The 25,595-nt window shown below is 42.1% G+C and overlaps 1 protein-coding gene across 3 annotated transcripts in view; it reads left to right on the forward strand.

The window, feature by feature from the left end:
* Positions 1-25,595, forward strand: part of RPS6KA5 (ribosomal protein S6 kinase A5) — a 153,854-nt gene that overhangs the window by 89,534 nt on the left and 38,725 nt on the right. For 2 of the 3 annotated variants that reach the window (XM_033951033.1, XM_033951034.1), the window contains exons 13-15: positions 5,014-5,184; positions 19,365-19,556; positions 23,004-23,163. In XM_033951033.1, the coding sequence (XP_033806924.1) occupies positions 5,014-5,184; positions 19,365-19,556; positions 23,004-23,163 (523 nt within the window). The remainder of the gene's footprint in view (positions 1-5,013; positions 5,185-19,364; positions 19,557-23,003; positions 23,164-25,595) is intronic. The other variant, XM_033951035.1, reaches the window with a different exon arrangement.

Consider the following 25,595-nt stretch of genomic DNA (forward strand, 5'->3'; position numbering starts at 1 on the left):
ACATATGGGTGACGTCACCGATGGCGCCCGGATGCGGACTCCTCGCTGGGCTGGGAGTTTCTTCAAGCAAGTCTGCTTGCGAGGCGTCCACATCCAGGCTCCGTCGGTGACGTCACCCATATGTGAGAATAGCTGCATACTGTCCCTGGATAACACCTGTTACGGTAAGTAACTGTGCTTTTTCTGGCTTCTCGACCAACCTCCCTTAATTTTTCCAGATATTTTTCCCTCTATTCCTCTTTCTGTGATCTTTTGTAGTTTATAAAAGCTAACCTCTTATTCCTTACCTTCTCAGCTACTACTTTTGAGAAACAAAGCAGCCTTTTTTTCCTCTTACTTTTACTTACTTGCCTCACAAAAAGATTTGTCGCCCTTACAATCACTCCTTTCAGTTTTGCCCACTGCATTTCTACTCCTTTCAGATGTTCCCATCCAGACAACAATTCCTTGATATAATTCCCCATCCGAACAAAATTTGTTTTTTTAAAAGTCTAGAACCTTTACATTTGAAACCTTTACTTAAAGTCTAGAAACTTTACTTTTGAGCCCTCTCTATACCCATCTTAATATTAAACCGTACCATGCAATGATCTCTGGATGCTAGATGATCACCCACTATAACATCAGAAACACTTTCCCCCTTTGTAAGCATTAAGTCCAGTATGACCCCATCCCACGTGGGTTCCGTTACCAACTGCTGGAACAGTTCTCCTTGTAGAGAATCCAGGATCTCCCTACTTCTAGAAGACCCTGCAATAGGGATACCCCAATCAACATCTGGCATGTTAAAATCATCTATTAGTAAAACTTCCCCTTTTTTAGATTTATTCTGAGGCCCGGATTCTGTATAGGAAGCCTGTCCCAGGCGTCCTATACAGAATCGGGCCTACACGCACCCAAAGTAAACCCGATTTTGTAGACACTGGTTACAGAATCGGGTTTGTTTAGACGCAGCCACTATACTTAATCGCGGCAAGGGATCTCCCTGTCGCAATTAGTATAGCGGTTGCGATTACGGCCACCAGTCTCCCCTCTCCAACCCCCTCCTGACGATCATGGCAGGAGGGTGCCCAACCCCTCCTGCCGACAGAACCCACCCCCCTGAAGATCGCCAGCAGGAGGGTACCCAACCCCTTCCTGCCAGAACCCCCCCCAACAAAATGCCCCAACCCCCCTTCCCGGACCCCCCAAATGGCCCTCCCGAAGATCGCCGGCAGGAGGGTGCCCAACCCCTCCTGTCGGACCCCCCAATGAAACCCCCCCTCGGGCTTACCTACAAGTTGACAGGATGGGTCCTCGCACTGTCCGGCCAGCAGGCCTGCCTCCATCCAAATGAGACGGGCCTGCCCAACTCACAGGATCCTAGGGCCTGATTTGGCCCAGGTGCCAAAGGCCCCTCCCACTATAGGAGTATGTGGTAAGAGCGGATAGTGTAGCTTGTTTGAAGAAAGGTTTGGACAAGTTCCTGGAGGAAAAGTCCATAGTCTGTTATTGAGAAAGACATGGGGGAAGCCGCTGCTTGCAATGTATCAGTAGCATGGAATATTGCTACTCCTTGGATTTTGGCCAGGTACTAGTGACCTGGATTGGCCACCGTGAGAACGGGCTACTGGGCTAGATGGACCATTGGTCTTATATTCTGAATGTCTACTATTATATATACTATATATTATATATATATATATATATATATATATTTATATGTTCTTGTAATCGTAATCGGCAATTAACTGTTAGATAATTGGCAGAGGAATGCAACGTCTCCATTGGTTCATGCTACAACATTCTAACAGAAGAGTTGAGGATGTCTCATGTTGCGGAAAAGTTCTTTCCACAGTTGATGACTGATGACCAGAAGAGCAACTATGAATTTTGCGCAAAAAATGCAATGACAGTTCTTAGGAGCAATGTTAGGAAATTCTTCTTCACGGAGAGGGTGGTAGATGCCTGAAATGCCCTGCGTGGGATAAAAATAGGGGATCTCTAATTAGAAAATGAAGGATGTAAATTAAAAAACCAAGGCCTGTATTGGACAGACCTTGCACAGTCTGTGTTCCATAAATGGTGTTTCGGTGTAGGATGGGCTGGGGTCGGCATCAATGTGAACTCTACTAATATGGAAAATGAGGATGTTACTGGCCAGACTTTACAGTAGATATCCTGCAAACAACGGGATGGTTGGATAGGCTGGAGTGAGATTGGACGGCAACTTCAGCATTTGGAACCTAGGACAATACCAGACTTTACAGTCTATGGCCTAGAAATATCAAAGAGACAAGTTAATATAATCATGTATTTTTTAATGGATATAACTTATGGGCAGACTGGATGGACCGTTCAGGTCTTTATCTTTCATCATGTACTATGTTACCATGTTCCCCAGCCACGTTGCTCTCCCGACTTGGCCCCTGTTGGCTGCTTCTTGTTTCCTAAACTTAAATCCACTCTGAAAAGAAAGCGATTCAACAACATTGAAGACAAAAAGCAAAATTTGATGCAGCAACTTTTGGCAATTCCCGAAGATGCGTTTAAGGACTGTTTCCAGAAGTGGAAATGACATTGGGAAAGTGTATATGTAGGGAAGGGGAGTACTTTGAAGGGGACCCAATGAAATAAGTTGTAAGATTGTTTAATAAATTTATATATAATCAGTCCTGTAACTTTTTGAACAGACCTCGTATAATAACTGGCTCCCTGTATACTTGCAAATTCCACTGTGCCAACTTGTCAGTGAATAAAGATAAACATTAACCTTTGAAAATATTTTCTGTGTGATCATGAATTGCTTATTTTGGATATAACATTTGTTTATTTAGTATGCATTGTTTTCCTTACTTATCTTGCATAGTTTATGATGGACTTCTGATTTTAATGTTGACCTTAGAAATATTGAAATTGATGATCTGCTTTCATAAAAGGTTTCTTTGATGCTAGAATCCTGATCACATGCTTGTATCAAACTAGGCAAAATAGAAACAAAGAATAGGTAATAGGAAGGAAAAGACCCTTTTCTGTCTCAACATTTTTTTTAATTCATTTATTTTTGTTGTGTTTTGTATTTTGTCTTTTTTTTTTTATTTCTTTATTCATTTTATAACTTACATCAAGTGTACAGTAAATATCAAACAATTATAGTACAACATCACTTGAAAATCTACAATATCCTACAACAAGAAGATTTAACCCCCACCCCCCTCCCAAATTCATTTACAAATAAATATACCATATGAAAATAATATCTTATGTCATTCATATATATATTAATATTGGAAAACCAAGAATCCCCCCACCCCAAATCCACATGTGTATTAAAATTGGGAAAAGTGTAAATTATTCATTATAATACTTTAATAATGGTCTGCACACATCCTTAAATTTATTATAGTAACTTTTTTGAACTGTCAACGCTCTTTCCATTTTATACATGTGACAAACTGAATTCCACCAGAAACAATAATTCAGCCTTTTACAATCCTTCCAATTATATGTTATTTATTGGATGGCAACTCCTGTCAATATCATCAAAAGCTTGTTATTATTAACAGATATTTGACATTTAGTTCTCATAGACATGCCAAATAAAATTGTGTCATATGACAATGCTACATGATTTTCTAACAAGCAATTTATTTGATCCCAAATAGACTGCCAAAAAGCCTTAATGAATGGACAATAAAACAATAAATGATCTAAAGTTCCAGCTTCGAGATGATAATGCCAACATCTATTAGACTTGTATTTTGTCTTGGCAGTTTCCTTCTCCTGCCCCTTTGGTTTTCCAAGTCTAACAGAACAGACTTCTTTTAAACTATGGCACCAATGAGTCTTCACATGCAATCACCTGGAGATTTTTCCCTTCTTTCTATATCATTTGCTCAACACAATACTGCACATCATACATACAGCCCTTCTATTTGGTTGCTGTGTCTGACCACTGGGTATCACTATTGAACAAAGCGAGTGATTGTGAATATTGCCTTGGCAGCATCTCTAGCCCCAATGGACCTGGGAGTTGAACTCTGGTTTTCCTTGTAGCAGCCTACAGCACTTACCTAGATTTTACGATTGTAAAATCTGGACACCGTAGACCCGCCCATCTCCGCCCCCAGTCCCGCCCTAGCTCCGCCCCCCACTGCCTGCTTTGGTCAGGCAGGAACCAATCCGCGCATATGCAGATGCCATGCGATGACCGCATTCGCAGGACATCATCGCTTGGCATCCACACATGCGCGGATTGCCTCCTGCACGACACGATTGAGAGGAGGCTTTTCAAAACCTGAACAAAGTGCTGGGTTTTGAAAAGCCGTTCAGACCCCCGGACATGTACTCAAAAAGAGGACATGTCCGTGGAAATCCGGATGGCTGGTAACCCTACACTTACCGGTAAGACAATGGAATGGGCCCGTCTGTCATATATTAATGTTGACCTTAAAAACAGTAAGATAGACTCGGATATGTGAAAACTCAATAATGTTCCAATACACACTTTCACAAGAAAGATACAAAAAATGTCATATACAACGTTGTCCAAAAAATGGAGGAAAAGCCTCAGACTGAAGCCCTCCCACCACCACAATGGTGGTCCAAGGTGGTTGGGTGATAACCTCACTGGCAAAAAACCTCCATTGCACTCCCAAAGTATAAAAACCTTAAGCAGGGCTGTCTATGCAAGGTGATAGAAGAAAGAAACTTTCAACTTATCTTCGGTTGATCGATACACCGACGGTGGCCAGCGTTTCACGAGTCTGCTGCCTCAGGGTGTAAAACAATCCGATCAAACTTTTAAACGGGACACCGAAACGCATCTCCTGACCATTTTTTTTGGAACACGTCCTATTTAAACCAAAGCAGCACTGTTTACGTTGTATATGACATTTTTTTGTATCTTTCTTGTGAAAGTGTGTATTGGGACCTTAAAAACAGTGACATCTTTACAGCTACCATACATTTTTTGGTTTGATTTTTTTTATTATACATAAAGTTTGTATTAATGACTGATTTTTTTTTTTGTAGCTCCACACATTTCTAGTGATGGAACTGCTGAAAGGAGGAGAGCTGTTTGAACGTATTAAAAAAAAGAAACACTTCAGTGAGACAGAAGCTAGTTATATCATGCGCAAACTTGTTTCAGCTGTAAGCCATATGCATGATGTTGGAGTGGTCCACAGAGATCTGAAACCTGAGGTATGGCATAGTATTATCTTAATCGCACTACTGGGTAAAGGTTTGGCAACAAATGTCCTCAAAGTTCTGAACAAATCAACAAACCAAAAAAGAGGGACTATTCGCTATAATAATTCCCTTAGCGCGCATGCGCACTTCAAACCTGGTGGCTCCGTGTGACGGTAGCTCTGTGGCTTCGCATGCACAGTAGAAGGAGTCAGCGATGGTTTCTTCTGCGCATGTGGAGGCATGTGAAGCAAGTACGTATAGAGGCCACTCCCCCCTCCCACCCTCACTCCATCTAACAGCGGTGTCAAACTCGCGGCCTCCCAGGTACTGTTCTGTAGCCCGCGGTCTGGCCGGCTCCCTTACCCTTGCCGAAGTTATTTTTAAGTTCAAAGCCGCTGCTGTGGCTCCTCTCACGAGCCGCACCTGCGTCGGAAGCCTCTCTGATATCACGAGAATGAAAGTCAGCGGGCAGGGAGAGAAACAGAAAGAAAGACAGACCGACTGGGGGGCCAGAGAGAGAGACAGACAGAAAGAAAGACAGACAAAGGGGGCCAGGGAGAGAGAAAGACAGACAGACAGGGGACAGGGAGAGAGACAGACAGAAAGAAAGACAGGCAGACAACGGGAGGGAGAGAGAGAGAAAGAAAGAAAGATAGACAGCGGGAGGGAGACAGAAAGAAAGACAGACCAACAGGGGGGCCAGAGAGAGAGACAGCAGAAAGAAAGACAGACAAAGGGGGCCAGGGAGAGAGAAAGACAGACAGACAGGGGACAGGGAGAGAGACAGACAGAAAGAAAGACAGGCAGACAGCGGGAGGGAGAGAGAGAGAAAGAAAGAAAGATAGACAGCGGGAGGGAGACAGAAAGAAAGGAAGAAAGAGACAGGGGCAGGGAGAGAGACAGAAACACAGACAGACAAAAGGGGCCAGGGAGAGAGACAGAAAGAAAGAAAGACAGACAGACATATAGTCTAGCACCCGTTAATGTAATGGGCTTAAACACTAGTAAGAGGTATAAATCCTTAGAATCAAGAAGGTGCTCAGAACCATAAGATGGTAAGAAAATCACAAATCGGGAACACGCCCCTGTGAAGTGTTTTCATTAGGCTATCATTACACCATCTTCAATCGGTATTTAACTGTGTCTAAATAAATATTGAAAAGTGTTCATTTCTTTATAGAAAAACCCAAACTTCAATCAATTTAAGTGCAAGTTATTTTGAAAAACTTAGCTTGAAATATCCATGACTGCTGTGTTGGCTCAGCAGTCAGAGCGCCCCCCTGTAGTCCCAGTCTGGAGCCAGTTCAAACCCCACTATGGAAGAAAGCAGTCATGGATATTCCATTGGCAGACAGTGGCTCCAGCAGGATTAAACCATGAAGTAGATTGGTGGGCATTTCTACATTGAAGATTGACACTTTGAAAAGTATTTTTACCGGGAGATCTGCTGAAAGTGACGTCAAAAGGAAGTGATATCATTATGGGCGAAAAGTAAGGTATCCACCGGCAGCGTCGTGAGTTTGTTTGAACCACTGACTTGTTTTACATTTTGAATGGTGTTTTCTATCTTCTTTTGTCAGGAAGGAGTTTTACTCACTTATTACAGCCAGCGTGAGGGGGTTCTCTGAGGAAGCCACTGGTGAAACGCATCAGCACCCGTTGGAGTGAGACAACGTCCTAACTACCTTACCTTCATTTCAATCTAAGTTTTTTCAAAACAACTTGTACTTAAATTGATTGGAGTTTGTGTTTTTCTATAAAGTAATGAACACTTTTCAGTATTTATTTAGACACAGTTAAATACCTTTCTACCGAGTGAAGATGGTGCACTGATAGACTACTGAAAACACATCACAGGGGCGTGTTCCCGATTTGTGATTTTCTTACCATCTTATGGTTCTGAGCACCTTCTTAGTTCTAAGGATTTATACCTCTTATAGTCCCTCTTTTTTGGTTTGTTGATAGTATTATCTTATTCATAATTTCACATTTCTGGTTTCTCTTTTTAATTTATTATTTCAGTTCCAGTGCACTGATCAACCAAAAACTCTAGGTGACTTAAAATAGCAAAAGAGAAGCATACATTAGGATTCTGTGTGAAGAAGGCAAAACATTGAAACATAGAATATGATGGCAGAAACGGGCCGACGGCCCATCATGTCTGCCCACTCAAGAACCCTCCCTCCTCGAGAATCCATCTTTTAAGAATTCCTCTGGAGCGACCCCACCTGACGGTCCCATCGTCCCTTGAAGTCGAGCGTTGTACTGGCCTCAACTACCTGGCGTGGAAGACCATTCCATCTATCAATTACCCTTTCGGTGAAGAAGTATTTCCTGGTGTCCCCATGAAATCTCCCCCCCCCCCCCTGAGTTTTAGCGGGTGCCCTCTTGTCGCTGTGGGACCCATAAGATAAAAGATTTCTTCCTCCACTTCAATGCGGCTCGTGATGTATTTGAATGTTTCTATCATGTCCCCCCTTTCTCTGCGCTCTTTGAGAGAATATAAGCGTAGCCTGTTCAGACATTCTTCATATGGGAGATCTTTGAGTCCTGAGACCATCCTAGTGGCCATTCGCTGAATCGATTCCATTCTCTTCACATCCTTTTGATAATGTGGCCTCCAAAACTGAACACAGTACTCCAGGTGAGGTCTCACCATGGATCTGTATAACGGCAGTATAACTTCAGGCTTTCGGCTGATAAAGCTTCATCTAATGCATCCCAGCATTTGTCTAGCCGTTGCTGAAGCTTTCTCCACCTGATTGGCAACTTTCATATCTTCCCAGATGATTACTCCTAAGTCCCGTTCTGCTGCAGTTCTTGTTAGTTTTTCACCATTCAGGGTGTACGTTCTGCATGGATTTCTGCTACCAAGATGCATTACCTTACATTTTTTGGCATTAAAATTCAGCTGCCAAGTACTGGACCACTGTTCTATTAAAAGTAGGTCCTGTTCCATAGTGTCGGGCATGGTTGCGCTGTCAAGTTCTGCTGTGCCGCCAACAATGTTGCATAGTTTAGTGTCATTAGTGAATAATGTAATTTTGCCTTGAAGTCCCTGAGGCAGATCCCTTACAAAGATATTGAAAAGTATCGGGCCCAAGATCGAGCCCTGCGGTACTCCACTGGTCACTTCCGACGTTTTTGAGGGAGTACCGTTTACCATCACCCTGCCGCTAAGCCAGTCTTCTACCCATGCAGTTAGTGTTTCTCCAAGGCCCATCGTGTTCATCTTGTTCAGTAACCTCCGGTGTGGGACACTATCAAAAGCCTTACTGAAGTCCAAATACACGATGTCCAGGGATTCTCCCTTATCCAGTTTTTTGTTACCCAGTCAAAGAAGTTTATCAGATTGGATTGACAAGACCTTCCCTTTGTAAACCCATGCTGGTGGGGATCCCTTAGTCTTTCATCATCCAGAAACGTGTCCAGTCTGTTTTTGATCAACGTTTCCATAAGTTTAAATACTATTGATGTGAGACTCACTGGTCTGTAATTTTCAGCCTCTGATCTGCATCCCTTTTTATGGAGTAGAATAACATTGGCAGTTTTCCAGTCCAAGGGAACTTTTCCCTTGCTTAGGGAAAGATTAAAAAGCTCAGCTAACGGTTCTGCTAGGACATCTCTCGATTCCCAAAGTACTCTGGGGTGTAGATTATCCGGGCCCATAGCTTTGTTCACTTTTAGCTTTGATAGCTCGTGGTAGACATTGCCCGCGGTAAATGCAAAGTCCCAGAATGGGTCCTCCGAGCACCCCTTTGTCTGCAGCTGAGGTCTGGATCCTGGCGCTTCACAGGTGAAGACTGAGCAGAAGTAGTTATTGAGTAGTTCTGCTTTGTCTGCGTCCGAGTCCACGAAGTTACCGTCAGGTTTTTTTAGGCGCACAATACCACTTGAGTTCTTCTTCCTGTCGCTAATGTACTTAAAAAAGGATTTATCCCCTTCTTTAACTTGTCTTGCTATATTTTCTTCCATCTGGAGTTTGGCCTCCCAGATTGCCATCTTAACCTTTCTAGATTTTGTCAGATAGGTTTCTTTAGTTTCCGGCTTTTGCGATTGTTTGTAGGTTACGAATGCTTTTTTCTTTTGCTTTACTAGTTCTGAGATCTCAGCAGAGAACTACTGTGGTCTATTTTTTCTGCGCCGTTTACTCACGGTTTTTATGTATATGTTGGTTGCTTCTTGCAGGGTGGATTTCAGATCCGACAATAGTACCTCCACACCATCCGTCGTGCTTTGGTTTTGCAGCGCTTTGTAGACATAGTCCCCCATGCACTGAAAGTTATTTCCTTTAAAATTTAGGACTTTAGTCGAAGTATTTGACCTAGTGGTTCCCTTTTTCAGGTGGAACCACACCATGTTGTGGTCACTGGAAGCCAAAGCCTCTCCCACCGATACCTCTGTGACACTGTCCCCGTTGGTGAGCAGCAGGTCCAGAATCGCCTGATTTCCTCAGCCAAAAATAGATTCCAAGGTGGCTCAAGTGACAAAGCTTACCTCCCTCCCTAGTGAGGGTGCTGTGATGTTAAAGGATGCGCAGGACCATAAGATAGACGTGGTACTTAGGAGGCAATTTGAAGCACTGGCTTTGGGAATCAAAGCTGCTGCAGCAGCCTCATTTGTGGCACATTCCTACCACACCTGATTGCAGCACAGTCCTATGGCAGAGGAGAACTCATGCCACACCCGATTGTGGCGCAGTCCCATGGCAGAGGAGGACGCATGTCACAACTAATGTTGGAGGGGTGAATTTATGTCAGATGCTCTCTATGACATCATTAGAATCATGAGCAAGGTGTTGGCGTACACTGTTGCCACCTGCAGGATGCTCTGGATCAGACAATGGGTGAGCAATTTGGCCTCCAAGACCACATTAAGCAGACTACCTTTTAAAGGGCAGATGATATTTGGAAAGGGATTGGACAATCTCATGGCTAGTATAGCAGATTGCCGTCGTAAGTCTCTGCCAGACAGCAGACCTCAATCTGCCGGGGTAGGGGGAGGAGATGCATTTTTCATTCCTCACAACGTTCCTGCCAGTACTATGCAGGTGCCTCTGCTCAGAGATCTTATCAAGGATCCAGACAGAGATTTGGCAGCTCCAGATGCCAGCAACCCTCAAAGTCTCACATCACTCAGACCTCCAAGAAGACACAATGATGCCAAGGCAGCAGCCTCTTTCCCACACATTGATGGGAGAATGTCAACATTTTGGAGGGCATGGGAGCAAATTTCCTTGGACTGCTTGGTTTTAGATCTTATTTGGAAGGGTCACAAGGTTGAGTTCTATTGCCCTCCCCCAAGTCTGTTTGTGGATTCTCCAGCCGGACTGCCAGAAAAGGAGATCAGAGTCTGAGCGAAGGTGCAAAGACTACTAGACATTCATAGAAACATAGAAACATAGAAATAGATGGCAGATAAGGGCCACGGCCCATCTAGTCTGCCCACCTCAATGACCCTCCCTCTACCTTTCTCTGTGAATAGATCCCACGTGTCTATCCCATTTGGCCTTAAAATCAGGCATGCTGCTGGCCTCAATAACCTGTAGTGGAAGACTATTCCAGCGATCAACCACCCTTTCAGTGAAAAAGAATTTCCTGGTGTTCCCTTGCAGTTTCCCACCCCTGATTTTCCACGGATAGAACCAGTTTCTGATGAAGAATTGGGCTGTGGCAGATATTCCATATACTTTGTAGTGCCCAAAAAAGCACCGAAGACTGGAGACCGATTCTGGTCTTGAAATATTTGAATATGGCCCTGAAAGTACTACACTTCCAAATGGAGACGGTCTAGTCAGTAATTGTGGCAGTGGCACCAGGCGAATTCCTAGCCTTCCTAGATCCGATGGAGGTGTACCTTCGAATTCCCATCTTCTTGGCCCATAGGAAATACCTGAAGTTATATAATAATAATAATAACAGTTTATATACCGCAATACCGTTAAGTTTTATGCGGTTTACAGAAGATTAGTGGAGTACAAGTTGAGTTGACATTATATGTCCTGCAAAGGCATTTCCAGATTGCAACTGTACTGTCTGAGTTAGCAACAGCTCTGCGTACCTTCACCAAGGTGATGGTGGTCTTAGCTCACCTCTGCAGGATAGGAATTCAGATGTACCATTACTTGGATGATTGGTTGGTCAGAGCCCTGTCAAAGGTGGAGGGGAGATTAGGCGATGTGCCAAGTTATAGAACTCTTTCAGGATCTGGGCTGGATAGTAAATTTCAAGAAAAGTCATCAATAGCCAACCCAATGCTCGGAGTATTTGGGGAGTCTGCTTCACACAGCAAAGGGCCGCGACTTTCTTCCCGAGCCATTCAAACAGAAGTTGGAAGCAGATTGCAGATCTCTTAGTGATGCAAAGCCTCACTTCTTGGCATTACCTTTAGGTCGTGGGCTTGATAGCCACCCTGGAAGTGGTTCCCTAAGTGAGAGCACACATGCATTTCCTACAGGAATCCCTCCTCTCTAGTGTCATTCCCTGGTCAATGAAAGCAAGGAACAGTTTGCACTGGTGACAGTAAACACCTTATTGAGGGGCGTCCTGCTCCACATCTCCTCCTGGGTGATCCTAACAACTGATGCCACATTTGTGGCAGGCATTTGGTGCAGGACAGATGGTCTATCCATCAGAGAAAATGATCCATAAATCATCTGGAACTGCAAGCCATTCAGCTAGCCTTAAGATTGTTGGAGAAAGATCTGAAAGGCAAGGCAGTCAGAGCGTTCTTAGACAATGCCACCATGGTAGCATATGTGAACAGACAAGGAGGTACCAAGAGTGCTCCATTATGTCTGGAGGCTCATATGTTGTTCAGGTGGGCAGATGCTCATCTTCAGGCGTTCTCCGCAGCTCATGTAGCCAGAGTGGAAAATGTTCAGGCCGACTATCTCAGTAAGCACACATTAGACCCGGAAAAATAGTCACTATTTTGAAGTACGTTTGATCTCATTGTTAAACACTGGGGAAGTCCAGCAATGGATTTGATGGCTTCATCCAAGAACACAAAGTTGATTCTCTTTTACAGCCAAAGGTACAAACCAGGAAGTGCAGTGTTGGACGCATTGGTTTGTAGGGGTGATTCCTTCCTCACACCTGGAGATTAGTCTCACTGATGTCATAAAGCATGAACCATTGTCTGCAAGAAATCTTTCCAGCATGAACCATGCAAGAAGAGAAAAAGAAGAAATCATCTTTGCTGCCTGTCAGATGCATTCTGGGTATGTTCACCAAAACTGTGTGTTTCTCTAGTCAGGGACATCTGACTATGCCTACATGTTCAGCCCGTGTGAAGCTGTGAGAGTCATCTGCTTCTATGCTTTTCTTATCTAAGAAGGCGCCTCTTCCCAAGGTCTGTATGAGATGTTACATAGAAAGGCTATTCATCCAAGTTCTGTTTCTGAATTGGTTCTGAGAGGTCATCTGATGAGAACTAAGGAGAAGGTGCCTAATTAATGATTATTCTGTGCTGAGGTGTAAGGGAGCTTGTATCTTAACATTGGATTCTCTGCACACCTTCTATAATAATTAAGACATGAGAAGTTACCTCTTGTGATTAGCTCTCTTCCAGGGAGTGAAGGAACAGGAGTTTTATCCAGACCTGGTGTTCATATCACTTAAGGAACTATTGCTGACAGACGTTTACAGCTCACTTCAGTAAATAACGGACCCTTGTTGACCTGGAGAAATTCTACATCGTGCCATGCCAAGAAAGGACTGATTCTATCTCCCTGGGGCTTGACCTTCAAAATGGTGAGCTAGGAATCATATTTCCTTATCAGCTGGGCTAGGTAGATCTCTAATTGGTGATAGGAAAGGAGTTGTTAATTACTCTGGGTGATAAACTGTAATAAACTGCTGCTAATCAGAAATTATTATTATAAGGAATTATTTAGTGTGTATAAATTAGTTCTATTTACTCATTTATTTAGCAAGTATTGTGTGATATTATGTACTGAGTTTCATGTATATATTCGGACATTGTGTGAACAATAATTAGTTATTATTTACTGCTGGCTTATGAATTATATTTCTATATCTATAATAAAACTTTTTCATTAAGCCCTGGTCTCTATTTTTGTATAAGTTGGTAAAGAGTATAGAACCCTGGGATAAGGTGTTTATGGTTTCCCTAGCAACTAAGAGACATGTGACTTGTTTATGTTACGTTAATTAGTATACCCATAAATCTACCTACAGGTTCAGCCATGGCCGAAAGACAGTTTGCATTGTGTGTTCCTGTAGTGGCCCATGGTTGGCCGGGTCATTTGCAGAATTGTGGCCCACCTCTGACTTGTGATCCTAGTAGCGATAGACATGATAAGATTCCTGCTAAGGCTCAGACCAGTAAGGCATTCATTTCCATCGTGCATCCTTAATGTGATTCTGCACAGCCTCAGTCAGGCTCTGAGCCCATTCAAGAGGCATCTGTGAGGGACCTTACCGTTAAGACCATTCTCCTCATCACTATTACGTCAATGAGTTGTCTTGGAGCTGTAGGCGTTGTCATGCAGGAAGCCCTTCCACAAGATCACAAAGGCGAGAGTTTCCCTATGCACAGTCCCATCCTTTTAGCTGAAGGTTGTTTTGGCATTTCATGTCAGTCGAGAAGTAAGATTACCAGCGTTCTAGAACACAAAGTCAAAGATAAAGGATCAGACTCAGAAAGCTGGATGTGAGGAGAGTCGTCGTACATTATCTAGAGGGCACCAGTCAGTTCTGACTGTCTGACCATTTGTTTGTGCTCACCGGTCGGGCTAGACATAGTAGACCGGCGTTCTAGGCCACCATTGCAAGATGGATTCACATGGCCATCCTGTCAGCATATATTGCCTATGGCAAGCAATCACCAGTCTCCTTCCTTGGAAGCACATTCGACAAGAAGCATGGCTTCTTCATGGGTGGAAGCTTAGGCGATTTCGCCCAAGGAGATTTCTAGGACAGTGACCTGGTCCACACTGTATACATTTTCCAAGTTCTGTAGAGTGGATGTGGCAGCACAGATGGACACCATATTGGGGTCCTCAGTGTTATGAGCAGGAACAGAGGTCCTGCTCTAGATTTCTGGGACTTCTTTTGTATGTCCCTACTATCCAGAATGACACACTGTTGCCAATATCATTTCTAGTAGATAGCTGTGTCATTCTGGAGCCCCACTATATCAGTTATTTCTCCGCCTGCCTACTCTCTCAATCAGACGGTTCAAGTTAAAGCTGAGATTTTGATGTCAGCCAGCCCTCAAAGAATTGAATCATAATGTATTGCTATAGCAATTGGGGGGTGTTTGTTGTAATCTTCATGGTATGATGATATTTTAATTATTGATTGCTTTTGTATTCTCACGTAGATTTTACGACTTCTTTGGATGTAAATAGCCTTGAACCTTTTTGGTATAGTGCAATTAATAAATTATGTATTAGATTAGATTTGAACTCCATAAATGTTTGTGATTTGTATGCTTATTCCAAAGTTTGGATTGTTCCATTGCAATGTTTAACATGTTTGTTATACTTTCAGAGGAGAACAGTACTATATTTTGGGGAGTCTCCCCATGCCTCTCCTTCTTATGTGTATCTATATAGGGCTATCGCCTGCATGGTACAAACTGAAGGGGGCAGCAGAGTCCTTGGGAGAAGGAGTTGCTGGCCTACATTTCAGGCTTGTAACCCGTTCTGGGCTCCCGGGAGGTTGGGATAGAAATCGAATCAAATAAATAAATAGCTCGAATCACTGGTCAATTATCAATTGAATAAATTTGTGGCTTAAGTTTGTGTATTACGTTACACTCAGCATGGTTTTAGATCCTCTCATAGTATGGAGACACTATTGTTAGAGATGGTTTCAGCTGTGTGGAGGTACTTAACCATGGGGTGTCAGGCAGTGGTATTGCAGTTTGATGTTTCACTGTGTTTGACACAGTGGATCTTCTACTACTACTACTGTTAATTATTTCTATAGTGTTACCAGATATACACAGCGCTATACAGAATCACAAAGAATAAAGTCCCTGCTTGAAGGAGCTTACAATCTAAACAAACAAGACAGACAAACAGGATGTCATGGATACAGTCAAGTGGAATGGTTACCCTGCTGGCTAGGGGAGTAGGTTTATGGATTAAAGGCTATATCATCAGTTAATGCTATATAGGTTGAATGAACTGGGTATTTATGGTAATGTTTTTCAATGGTTGAAAGGATGTTTGGAAGGGAAAACATATCAAGTGGCAAGAGACAATTATCTGAAATATGGAAAGCCAGATGTGGTGTGCCTCAAATTTAGGTTACACTATATATACGTTCCTGAATATATCGGTCAGGTTATGGGCAAAGTTAGTGATTGAGCTAGGAAAAACTTTTAAAAATTGAATATGGCTAAGACAAAATTATTGATTTTGGAAATTATGAGAAATTACGAATAAAGTAAAGTTAATATCTGGTGAAATTTTGAGAATAGATAATGCATCTAGAATTTTAGGTATAATCTTAGATTCAGATTTAGAATTAAATCATCGTGCTTGCAAAAAAATTATTTTACCGTCTTCAACAACTGAGAGCTATAAGATCTATCTTATCACAATCCATTTTTTGAGTACTTTGTCAATCGATATTATTGGCCTATTTGAACTACTGTAATTCTAGAGCATCTGAAAAGGTTCTTTCTAGATTAGAGTTGCTTCAAAGTAACAGCTTCTAGATTATTATTTTTAGCTAGAAAATTTGAAAGTGCTTCATCACTCTTGCGTAAATTGCACTGGCTTCCGATTAGATACAGGATTAAGTTTACAGTATCTTGTCTAGTTCATAAGGCTTTACAGTAATAATAACAGTTTATATACCACAGGACCATGAAGTTCTATGCGGTTTACAATGATTAAGAAATGTTACGGATTGAGTAGTACTAACAGAGTTAAAGTTTAGCGGTCAGTTATTGTGGTGAGAGATTGTGCAGTGCAGCTGCCTATGTACTTTAGGAACAGATATGTTTTTAGGTGTTTCCTAAAATTCCCCATAAGTATTTGCAAGCATGAGTAATTGGTTCAGATCTTTACCCCATAATGGTAATGCTTCAGAACAATTAACATCTCTTTTATGTGTTCCAGCTAATTTTATTACTACACGGAGTAACTAGTTTTAAAGTTCAGTTTCCAACTGTTTTTAGAGTAATTAGGAAGAGTCAACTGGGACGATCATTTTCTTATCAGGTTGTTCAGAGGTGGAACAGTCTTCCATCTGAAATAATAAAACGCTAGCCGCGCATGCGCACTCAACTGCGTGCTTCCGTTTTCCCTGATCTGACATGTAGGTCCGTGGCCTTGCAGGAGTGCGCATGCGCGAGTCCCCAGCCTTGCGGCGGCCACACAAATCGGAAAGCGCTGGGCAGACAAATTGGAAAGCGCTGGCCTCCCTGCTCTCCCACACCTCCATCAACGAAAAGCGGCACTACCGGCTGAAATTTATTTTAAACTTTAAAGCCACTGCGGCGGCTCCTCTGATGAGATGCACCTGTGTCGGAGAAGGCCTCCGATGCAGGCGGGGATCGGACAAGGAGCCGCCACGGCAACTTTAAACTTTACAAAAACTACACTGCTGCGAGAGAAGGCTTTAGCCACACCAGCAAGGATACTTTCTCAATGGGGCAATAAAAACCCGCCCACACCAGCCCCCGACGCCACCACCAGAGAAGGGAGGAGCAGGACAGCTCCCGGTAAGAGAAGGGAATGAGGAGTGGGGGAAAATGCTGCTACTACTTCACAGGGACCTGGAGGGGAAGGGAAATACCACTGCTGCTTCTGCAAAGGAAAGTGGGGGGGGAGGAGGGAAATGCTGTTGTTGCTGCACAGGGAAATGGGGTGAACATGCTGCTGCACAGGGAAAAGGAGGGAAATAATGACAGACAGACAGTGGGAGGGAGGGAGACAGAAAGAAAGGAAGAAAGACACAGGGGCAGGGAGAGGGACAGAAAGACAGACAGAGAAAGGGGGCGAGGGAGAGAGAGAGGAGAGAGACACAGCGGGAGCAAGAGAGACAGAAAGAGAGACAGACATATATTCTAGCACCCGTTAATGTAACAGGCTTAATGACTAGTTATAAATAAGAAGCCTAGATTCATATATTATTTTTCTTAAAGCTTTAAAGACCTACTTTTTTGATAAATTTTATTCATGATATTTTAACTCTTTGTGTAATAAATTTTAAGTATATGTGCTCCCCTTAATGTAGTGTATATCATTATGTATATTGCTTCGAATTTAGATGAAGCGATTAATCAAATCTGTATTAAACTTGAAACTTGAAACTTGTTTTTCTTGTTGTAATCCACTTTGAATCTGAATTGAATAGCGGAATATAAGATTACTGATTAAATTAGATTATTCTGTGAATGTTATGCTTCAGAAATTGCAGATTTCAAGCAATCTAAAAGATGTGGTCTAATTTGTCCTTGAATCTGAAGTCATAAACCACCTTACATAATCGGATAAACTGATTTTGTGTTTTTCTCATTTGTATTATTCTTCCACCAGATTATGTGGTATTTTATTACTACATTTTCCACAGATTAGAGGAGGATGATATAAATGACAGCTCAACTCCTCTTTTGCTTATGCTACCATTACAATTTGGAATAATCTACCTGTTTACATTAGGACTGATACCAATTACTTAAGGTTTTATAAAAATTTGAAAACTTTTTTATATGACTTGTTGTAATATTCATGTTATGATGATATTTTAATTATTGATTCTTGTATTTTCCTGTAGATTTTACAGCATCTTTGAATGTAAATCGCGTTGAACCTTTTTGGTATAGTGTGATTAATAAATTGTGTATTAGATTAGATTAGATAATAGTGCTTCTGCTCTGGCTCTATATCCCTGGGTCTAAAGATCTCATGAAGTTTCAGCAGGGTCTACATGTATTTCTGTGTAATAGTAAGAAATCTACTTACTCTGGTTCAATTAGCACTACCAGTGCTAAGGGAGGGCTGGTTTTACCTGATCTCAGGTAATATAATTAATCTTGTATAATGAGACATTAGGTAGACTGGATGAAAAGAATGCAATATTTCACCCCCCAGTCCTGGAGCAGCTGGTGGTAGCTATATTAAACCTGGTCTATGTGTATTTTGTTACATGCTGCTAGGCAATCCCTTATTGGAGGACTTATACACTATGATTTGTAGTTCTGTCTGGAAAGGATGGTGGGGGCTTTGTAAAATGATGAAGATTAAAATAGGAATGACCCTTTGCTTCCCTTTGGGAATACCTTCTCTCCAACCAAGCAGCACTATGGGGTAAAGATCTAGATCAATTGCTCACGCCTTCCACTTATGGGGAATTTAGGACACGCCTAAAAACACATCTGTTCCTGACGTATCTAGACAACTGACCCGTACAATTCTTTCTCTTCAATCTCGGTTACCTTGAACTGTTAACTTGATATTTCTCCTCTGTTAAGTTCATTCAACCTGTACCATCTTTTAATCTTTGTAAACCGCATAGAACTTCACGGTCCTGCGGTATATAAGCTGTTATTATTATTATTAATGTGTTTTTAAGCTCTCTCAAAGGGAGAGCTTTTTTACAGTAACTTCTAGTTCAGCTCTTTTTTTACAATTTTAATTATGAGAACTTTGAATGTGGGTTCTCTGGTTTTCTGTCCACTGTAATAACCATTAGGCATCCCCTCGGCTCCACATGGATGCCTGTGTAGCCATTTGATAACATGGATGTTCCTTTGTTGCCACAAATTCAACTTTCCCTTGCCTTGCCCCATTCTTAATGTTGGATATTTGAGTTTGCATTTTAGAATAGGCTGTATGTTGTCAGACCCTGTTCTAAAATGAGAACTGCATGGAAACAGCCTTCCAGTGGTGGTGATAGAGATGAAAAGTATATCTGAATTCAAGAAAGCTTGTGACAAGTATGTTGGATCTCTAAGGGAGAGGAGGGGATAGTAGATGGTGTGGTTAAGCAGACTAGGTAGGCTATATGGCCTTTGCTGCCTTCATTTTTTCTTTGTTTCTGTGTAAAATACATGAGAAGAGAACATTCATATGTGATGTACTGACTTGGGCGTACTCTCTTAATTATCCCTCTATATCTCTTTAATAAACTCTTGTCTCCTGTTAAAACTCTGGTACCTTTTATATAAGTATTGCTTGTATCACTGGTGTGTTTTTGTTGTTCCAGAATTTTTTGTTCACAGATGAAAATGACAATTCTGAAATAAAAATTATTGACTTTGGTTTTGCACGATTAAAGCCACCTGATAACCAGCCCCTGAAGACGCCTTGTTTTACCCTGCATTATGCTGCCCCCGAGCTGCTGAATGATAATGGCTATGATGAGTCCTGTGATCTCTGGAGTCTGGGAGTCGTTTTGGTGAGTTATCTGAAAAACAGGCTTAATCTTAATCATTATTTCATATTCTAGTCATACAGGGGATGATTTTAAAGGAATTTCCATTGGTAAATTAGACTTAAAAAATTGCCTTCTGGACATACCTATGTACTTACCCCACATGCAGCTTCTGTGTGCATAAGTTTACTCAAACAGAGCAGAGGCATTCTGGGAGCAGGGTTAGAGACAAGTTGACATTTGTATGCAGACTTTATAAAATACACACTTAATGCGGCCTAATTTAAGTGGCTCTCTTATGTGGGCAAGGGCTAAATATTGGCACTTAACTGCATATTTGCCAGCTTTGGCCCTGGTGTATCCGCAAGTTAGTTAGATTTGGAGAGTGTGGCACAGAGCTTATAGCTTCAGCCTCAGCACCCTGAAGTTGTGGGTCCAAACCCACGCTGCTCCTTGTGACCCTGGGCAAGACACTTAATCCCCCCATTGCCCCAGGTACATTAGATAGATTGTGAGCCCACCGGGACAGAAAAGGAAAAATCCTTGAGTGCCTGAATAAATTCGTGTAAAACGTTCTGAGCTCCCCTGGGAGAACGGTATAGAAAATTGAATGAATAAATTGTGTGAAAAGCTGGTATTGTGACATCATAATGCCTCATTCCACCAATAAGAGCCAACTTCATCAGTGATGTCACAATGGCTCCATTGTCCTTTACTTGGCTCACTTTCACTACATTTCGATTTCTAGAGTGGTTAAAGCTACAGCCTCAGCACCCTGGGGTTGTGGGTTCAAACCCACGCTGCTCCTTGTGACCCTGGGCAAGTCACTTAATCCCCCCCATTGCCCCAGGTCCATTAGATAGATTGTGAGCCCACCAGGACAGAAAAGGAAAAATCCTTGAGTGCCTGAATAAATTCATGTAAAACGTTCTGAGCTCCCCTGGGAGAATGGTATAGAATGCCTCATTCCACCAATAAGAGCCAACTTCATCAGTGATGTCACAATGGCCCGATTGTCCTGTACTTGACTCACTTTTACTTCATTTAGATTTCTAGAGTGGTGCAGTGGTTAAAGCTACAGCCTCAGCACCCCAAGGTTGTGGGTTCAAACCCATACTGCTCCTTGTGACCCTGGGCAAGTCACTTAATCCCCCCATTGCCCCAGGTACATTAGGTAGATTGTGAGCCCGCCGGGACAGACAGGGAAAAATGCTTGAATACCTGAATAAATTCATGTAAACCGTTCTGAACTCCCCTGGGAGAACGGTATAGAATGCCTCACTCCACCAATAAGAGCCAACTTCATCAGTGATGTCACAATGGCCTGATTGTCCTGTACTTGGCTCACTTTTACTTCATTTAGATTTCTAGAGTGGCGCAGTGGTTAAAGCTACAGCCTCAGCACTCTGGGGTTGTGGGTTCAAACCCACGCTGCTCCTTGTGACCCTGGGCAAGTCACTTAATCCCACCATTGCCCCAGGTACATTAGATAGATTTTGAGCCCACAGGGAAAATGCTTGAGTACCTGAATAAATTCATGTAAAACGTTCTGAGCTCCCCTGGGAGAATGGTATGAAAAATTGAATAAATAAATAAATAAAATGGGCGGTAACTGTGAACTGGTTAAGTGCTACTGAATATATTGGTGGTTAGCTATAGCCAATCAATTTAAGCCAGTGGGAGCTGCTTCTGCCTGCTTTAATCATTTTGAATATCGCCTGTTAGTTTTTAAAATCCAATAATAATTATTAAAAAAAACCTCATCTGCTAAACAACCCCCCCCCCAACAAAACGCCAGGACTGTATATAAACCAAATCTCATCTATACTAAACAATCAAGGTGTGCAATAAACTCACTCAGCTGTGAGATCTGTTCTATATTTAAAACTGATTCCAAAACCTGTTTAATTTTCTTGCAACTTTAGTCTTTGGTATATATCTAATATCTAAATTTAATATAATGTAAGTAAGGAGATATTGGTAGTTCTCTCGCAAAGAACAATTTAAAACGAAGCTTTGATGTATCATTTTAAGATTATTTGTTATATATTGAATTCTGTATTTTTGGTATGTTATTCATTTTTTGTATGTCTATTTGTAATCTGCCTAGTTGATAGGCAGAATAGAAATTTTTAAAACGTTTATTGACTGTATAGATTTTGGCTTTGTTTTTGTATTTTTTTTTTATTAGTTATTTTATAAATGTTGCAGTTTGTAAGCCACCTAGTAATAGGCGGTTGATAAATTTGTTAAATAAATAAATAACCTGACCTTTTTTTCTAATGTTGTCAGACAATTATGGACTCAGGCCCTGCCCATTTTAGCTTCCCCAAACTGCTGAGTCGCCAATCACCTAGACCACATGTGGATTTTCCCTTTGACTATTTACTTGTATCCACAGCAGTGGTGTAGTAAAAAGAGGGGGGAGGCCACCCAGGCGCCATCTTGGTGGGGGTGCCGGCTCCTCTCCGTTCCCTGCTCCTTACCGACGCCCCCTGCCGCACGCCCCTTCCCTCGTACCTCTTTAATTTTCCTGGCACCAGCAGTATCATGAACTTGCTGCCCACATCGGTGTCGGCTTTTTCTGATGTCGCTTCCAGGTCCTGCACCTAAGAAGTGAGCCAACATGACGCGGGCAGCAAATTCATAATGCAGCTTGCACTGGGGAAATTAAAGAGGTATAAGGGAAGGGAAGGGGAGTCAGGAAGGGAGTGGGGGTAGTGATGGAGAAGATGGCAGTGGGAGGGGCTCCACTGCCCTGGGCACCACTCACCCTTGCTACGCCACTGATCCACATGCCTGCAAATAATACACCATTTATTAAAAATGGCCCCTGTTTGTTTACCAATCTAGCACTATTAAGATGTATTTATATTTTGGAGGCGGTGTGAAGGGCAGGGTAACTTTTTCCAAATATGGTGAATTTGCCCAGTAGTCACTCAGTTTTGGCAGATAGTACATGATGAGGTCCTTTACTTGTGCTCCGCTCTACTATTTGTGGAAGAGAGAGAGAGAGAGAGAGAACTAGTAGTTCACCTCATTCATTCTGCCAGGTTTAGTAGCCACTATGAGTATTTGCAAGACATTCCCATATTTGTCCTCACAAATGGCAGAGATTGCATCTGTTAAGAAAACTGTCTTATACCTCGCGGGCAAGAGTGATATATGTGATCAAGTATGCAATAAATATTGAATAGTCCAGGAGAGGCATGCTCAATAATTGGCTATTTCAAGTTTTAATGCAGAGGAAAAAGATGGGGAACATTTATTATGGCGTTTTCTCAAGTAGCTCTAAGAGATATTTTCTCTACTCACTGTACGTGTGTGTGTGTTTGTGACCCACTGAGTTAAATAAACAGTTATACAAAATATATTTTTTGATCTTTGACAACTGTTCAGCTGCACCCTAGCGAATGGTACTAATTTGATCTGATTAAATCATAGAAATATATTTTCTCTTTTTGTATGTAGTATACCATGCTGTCAGGGCAGGTACCTTTTCAGAGCCAAGAAAAAACTCTGACATGTAGCAGCGCAGAAGAAATAATGAAAAAAATTAAAACAGGTGATTTCTCCTTTGAAGGAGAAGCTTGGAAAAATGTTTCTCAAGAAGCCAAAGATTTAATACAAGGTAAGATCCTACGTTGAAATCACCGTTTTGTATGTATTTTAAATTATGAAAGGATCAATATTTAATGAGCCGTCCCCAAATATTCACTTAACGGCACAGTGCCAGTGAATGTGCTCTCTTGCTGCTGCGACACTGTACAGTTACTGCCAGGATGTTCCATAGGTGGAAACAGAGAGGAGACGGCAGCCTTATTCAGTCAGTATTGGTGCCTGCATAACTAAGTGGACAGATAGGATTGTTTTTTTAAGTGTCCTGTCTTTGCCTTCTTAGTTATGTGAGTGCTGGCACTAAATATTTATTTTAAAAATTTATTCCCTGCTTAACACCTAAGCGGGTTACAGTAGAGAACATACACATATTCATGGCATACTCGAACATCTTACAACATATACATCTTATCCAGATTTCCATATAATATATACATCCTAACCTATTCTTCCATAGATAATAGCTAAAACTAGCATAATACTTCCATGTATACTCGCTAAAACTAGCAAATGGCTAATAAAACAGTTCACCCTTAATGAACCGTAAAATATCATGTTATACCAAGCTAACAAAAAGCTTTCACAATGTTGGCCTTTATCTGCATAACTTTCAGGTCGAAGGCTGTTTGGATCTTCAGTGCCAGGGCCCAGACATGGCCCAGCACTCTTCCCTCCACTGGAATTCCTTTCTATCCTAACTCTTGTTAACCGTGTCGAGCTTTACGAATGTAGAGATGATGCGGTATACAAACCTAAGGTTTAGATTAGATTAGATTAGATTAGCATTGAATATTCAGCTTAATTCTGCCCATGGCTATCAGTGGCTTAAAATTGCTCACTGCCACTGGCTCAATAAGAGCATAAGCATTGCCATACTGGGAAAGGGCATAAAGTCCATTGAGCCTAGTATCCCGTTTCCAACAGTGGCTTATCCAGGTCACAAATAAAACAGATGATATGTTGCTTATCCCAGGAAAAAACAGTGGATTTTCCTGTCTATCTTAATAATGGTTTATGGACCTTTATTGTAGGAACTTGTCCAAACCTTTTAAAAACCCCGCTAAGCTAATTGCTTTTACCACATTCTCTGGCAATAAATTCCAGAGTTTAATTGCACATTAAGTAAAGAAATGTTTTCTACAAGTGATTTAATATACTACTTAGTAGTTTCATTGCATGTTCCTTATCCTAGTATTTTTGGACAGCGTAAACAGGCACAAACTAAAAGTACTAATATATACAAACGAAACCCTAAGATGCAAGACTGCATGCAGTACAACCCCAGAGAAATAGAAACAAATGCATTTCTTCCTGAAAAGTGCAAAATATAGACAGTAGATGTAAATTCTCAAAACTGACACATTTCAATCACCAAATTGAAAATAAAATCATTTCCCCTACCTTTTTGTCTGGTGATTTTATTTTTCTAATCATCTTTTCCCAGTCTCTGGCTGCACCTCCTTCTGTCTGTGTTCTTAACTATGTATCCAGGACCTTCTTATCCATTTGCTATTTTTCTTTCATTCTTCACTTTCTGCCCTACATCCATCTTTGGCGTTAACTTTTAATATTCAACTTTCTTCCATTTTTCTGCTTTTTTCTCACAATCTATTTACTTTTCCATGTCTTCCCTTCCCATCTATCCATATGTACCAACTCCGCCCTCTTTCTTCTTCCCTATTCCCATCTATCCATAAGAAGCATTTCTTCTTATCTCTTCCCTGCCATAACCATTGCTGTGCAACATCTCCTTCTGTCTCCCCTTCCCCTACTTCCTTGTGCATCCTCATCCCTCTCTCTCCTTCTCCTATGGTCAGACATCTCTGTCTTCCCCCCCCCCCCCTATAGTCTGGCATCTACTCTCCTTCCCATAGCCTGGAATCTCTCTCCTCTCCCATGGTCTGAAATCTCTCTCTCCTTCCCTCCCTCTTCCCATGGTCTGGCATCTCTCTCTCCTTCCCTCCCTCTTCCCATGGTCTGGCATCTCTCTCTCCTTCCCTCCCTCTTCCCATGGTCTGGCATCTCTCTCTCCTTCTCTCCTCTCCTTTCCATGGTCTGGCATCACTCCCCTCCTTCCCTTCCATTCCCTAGTCTGAGATATTTCTCTTCTTTCTTCACCCTCTCTGGAATCTTACATGTTCCCCTTCTTTGAATCATCTCTCCTCCCTCCCAGTGTAACATTTCTCCATCCTTCCTCTCTACCACTATCATGTCCAATAATTCTCTCTCTCTCTTCCTTTCCCCCTGTATACCATCTCTCCCTCCCACTCCACACACCTTTGGCCAACAATTCTCTTTTTCTCTTCCCTCACCCGCAGCATCTCTCTTTCCCTCCCTTCCCAACCCCCTCCCAGTCCATGCAGCATCTGTCCTTCTTGCTTCCCCCCCCCCCCCCGGCAGCCTTTGCAGCATCTGTCCTTCCCTTATTCCCAACCCCCCCCAGCT

Source organism: Geotrypetes seraphini, chromosome 7 (genome assembly GCF_902459505.1).
Source record: "Geotrypetes seraphini chromosome 7, aGeoSer1.1, whole genome shotgun sequence".
Taxonomy (NCBI): Eukaryota; Metazoa; Chordata; class Amphibia; order Gymnophiona; family Dermophiidae; genus Geotrypetes; species Geotrypetes seraphini.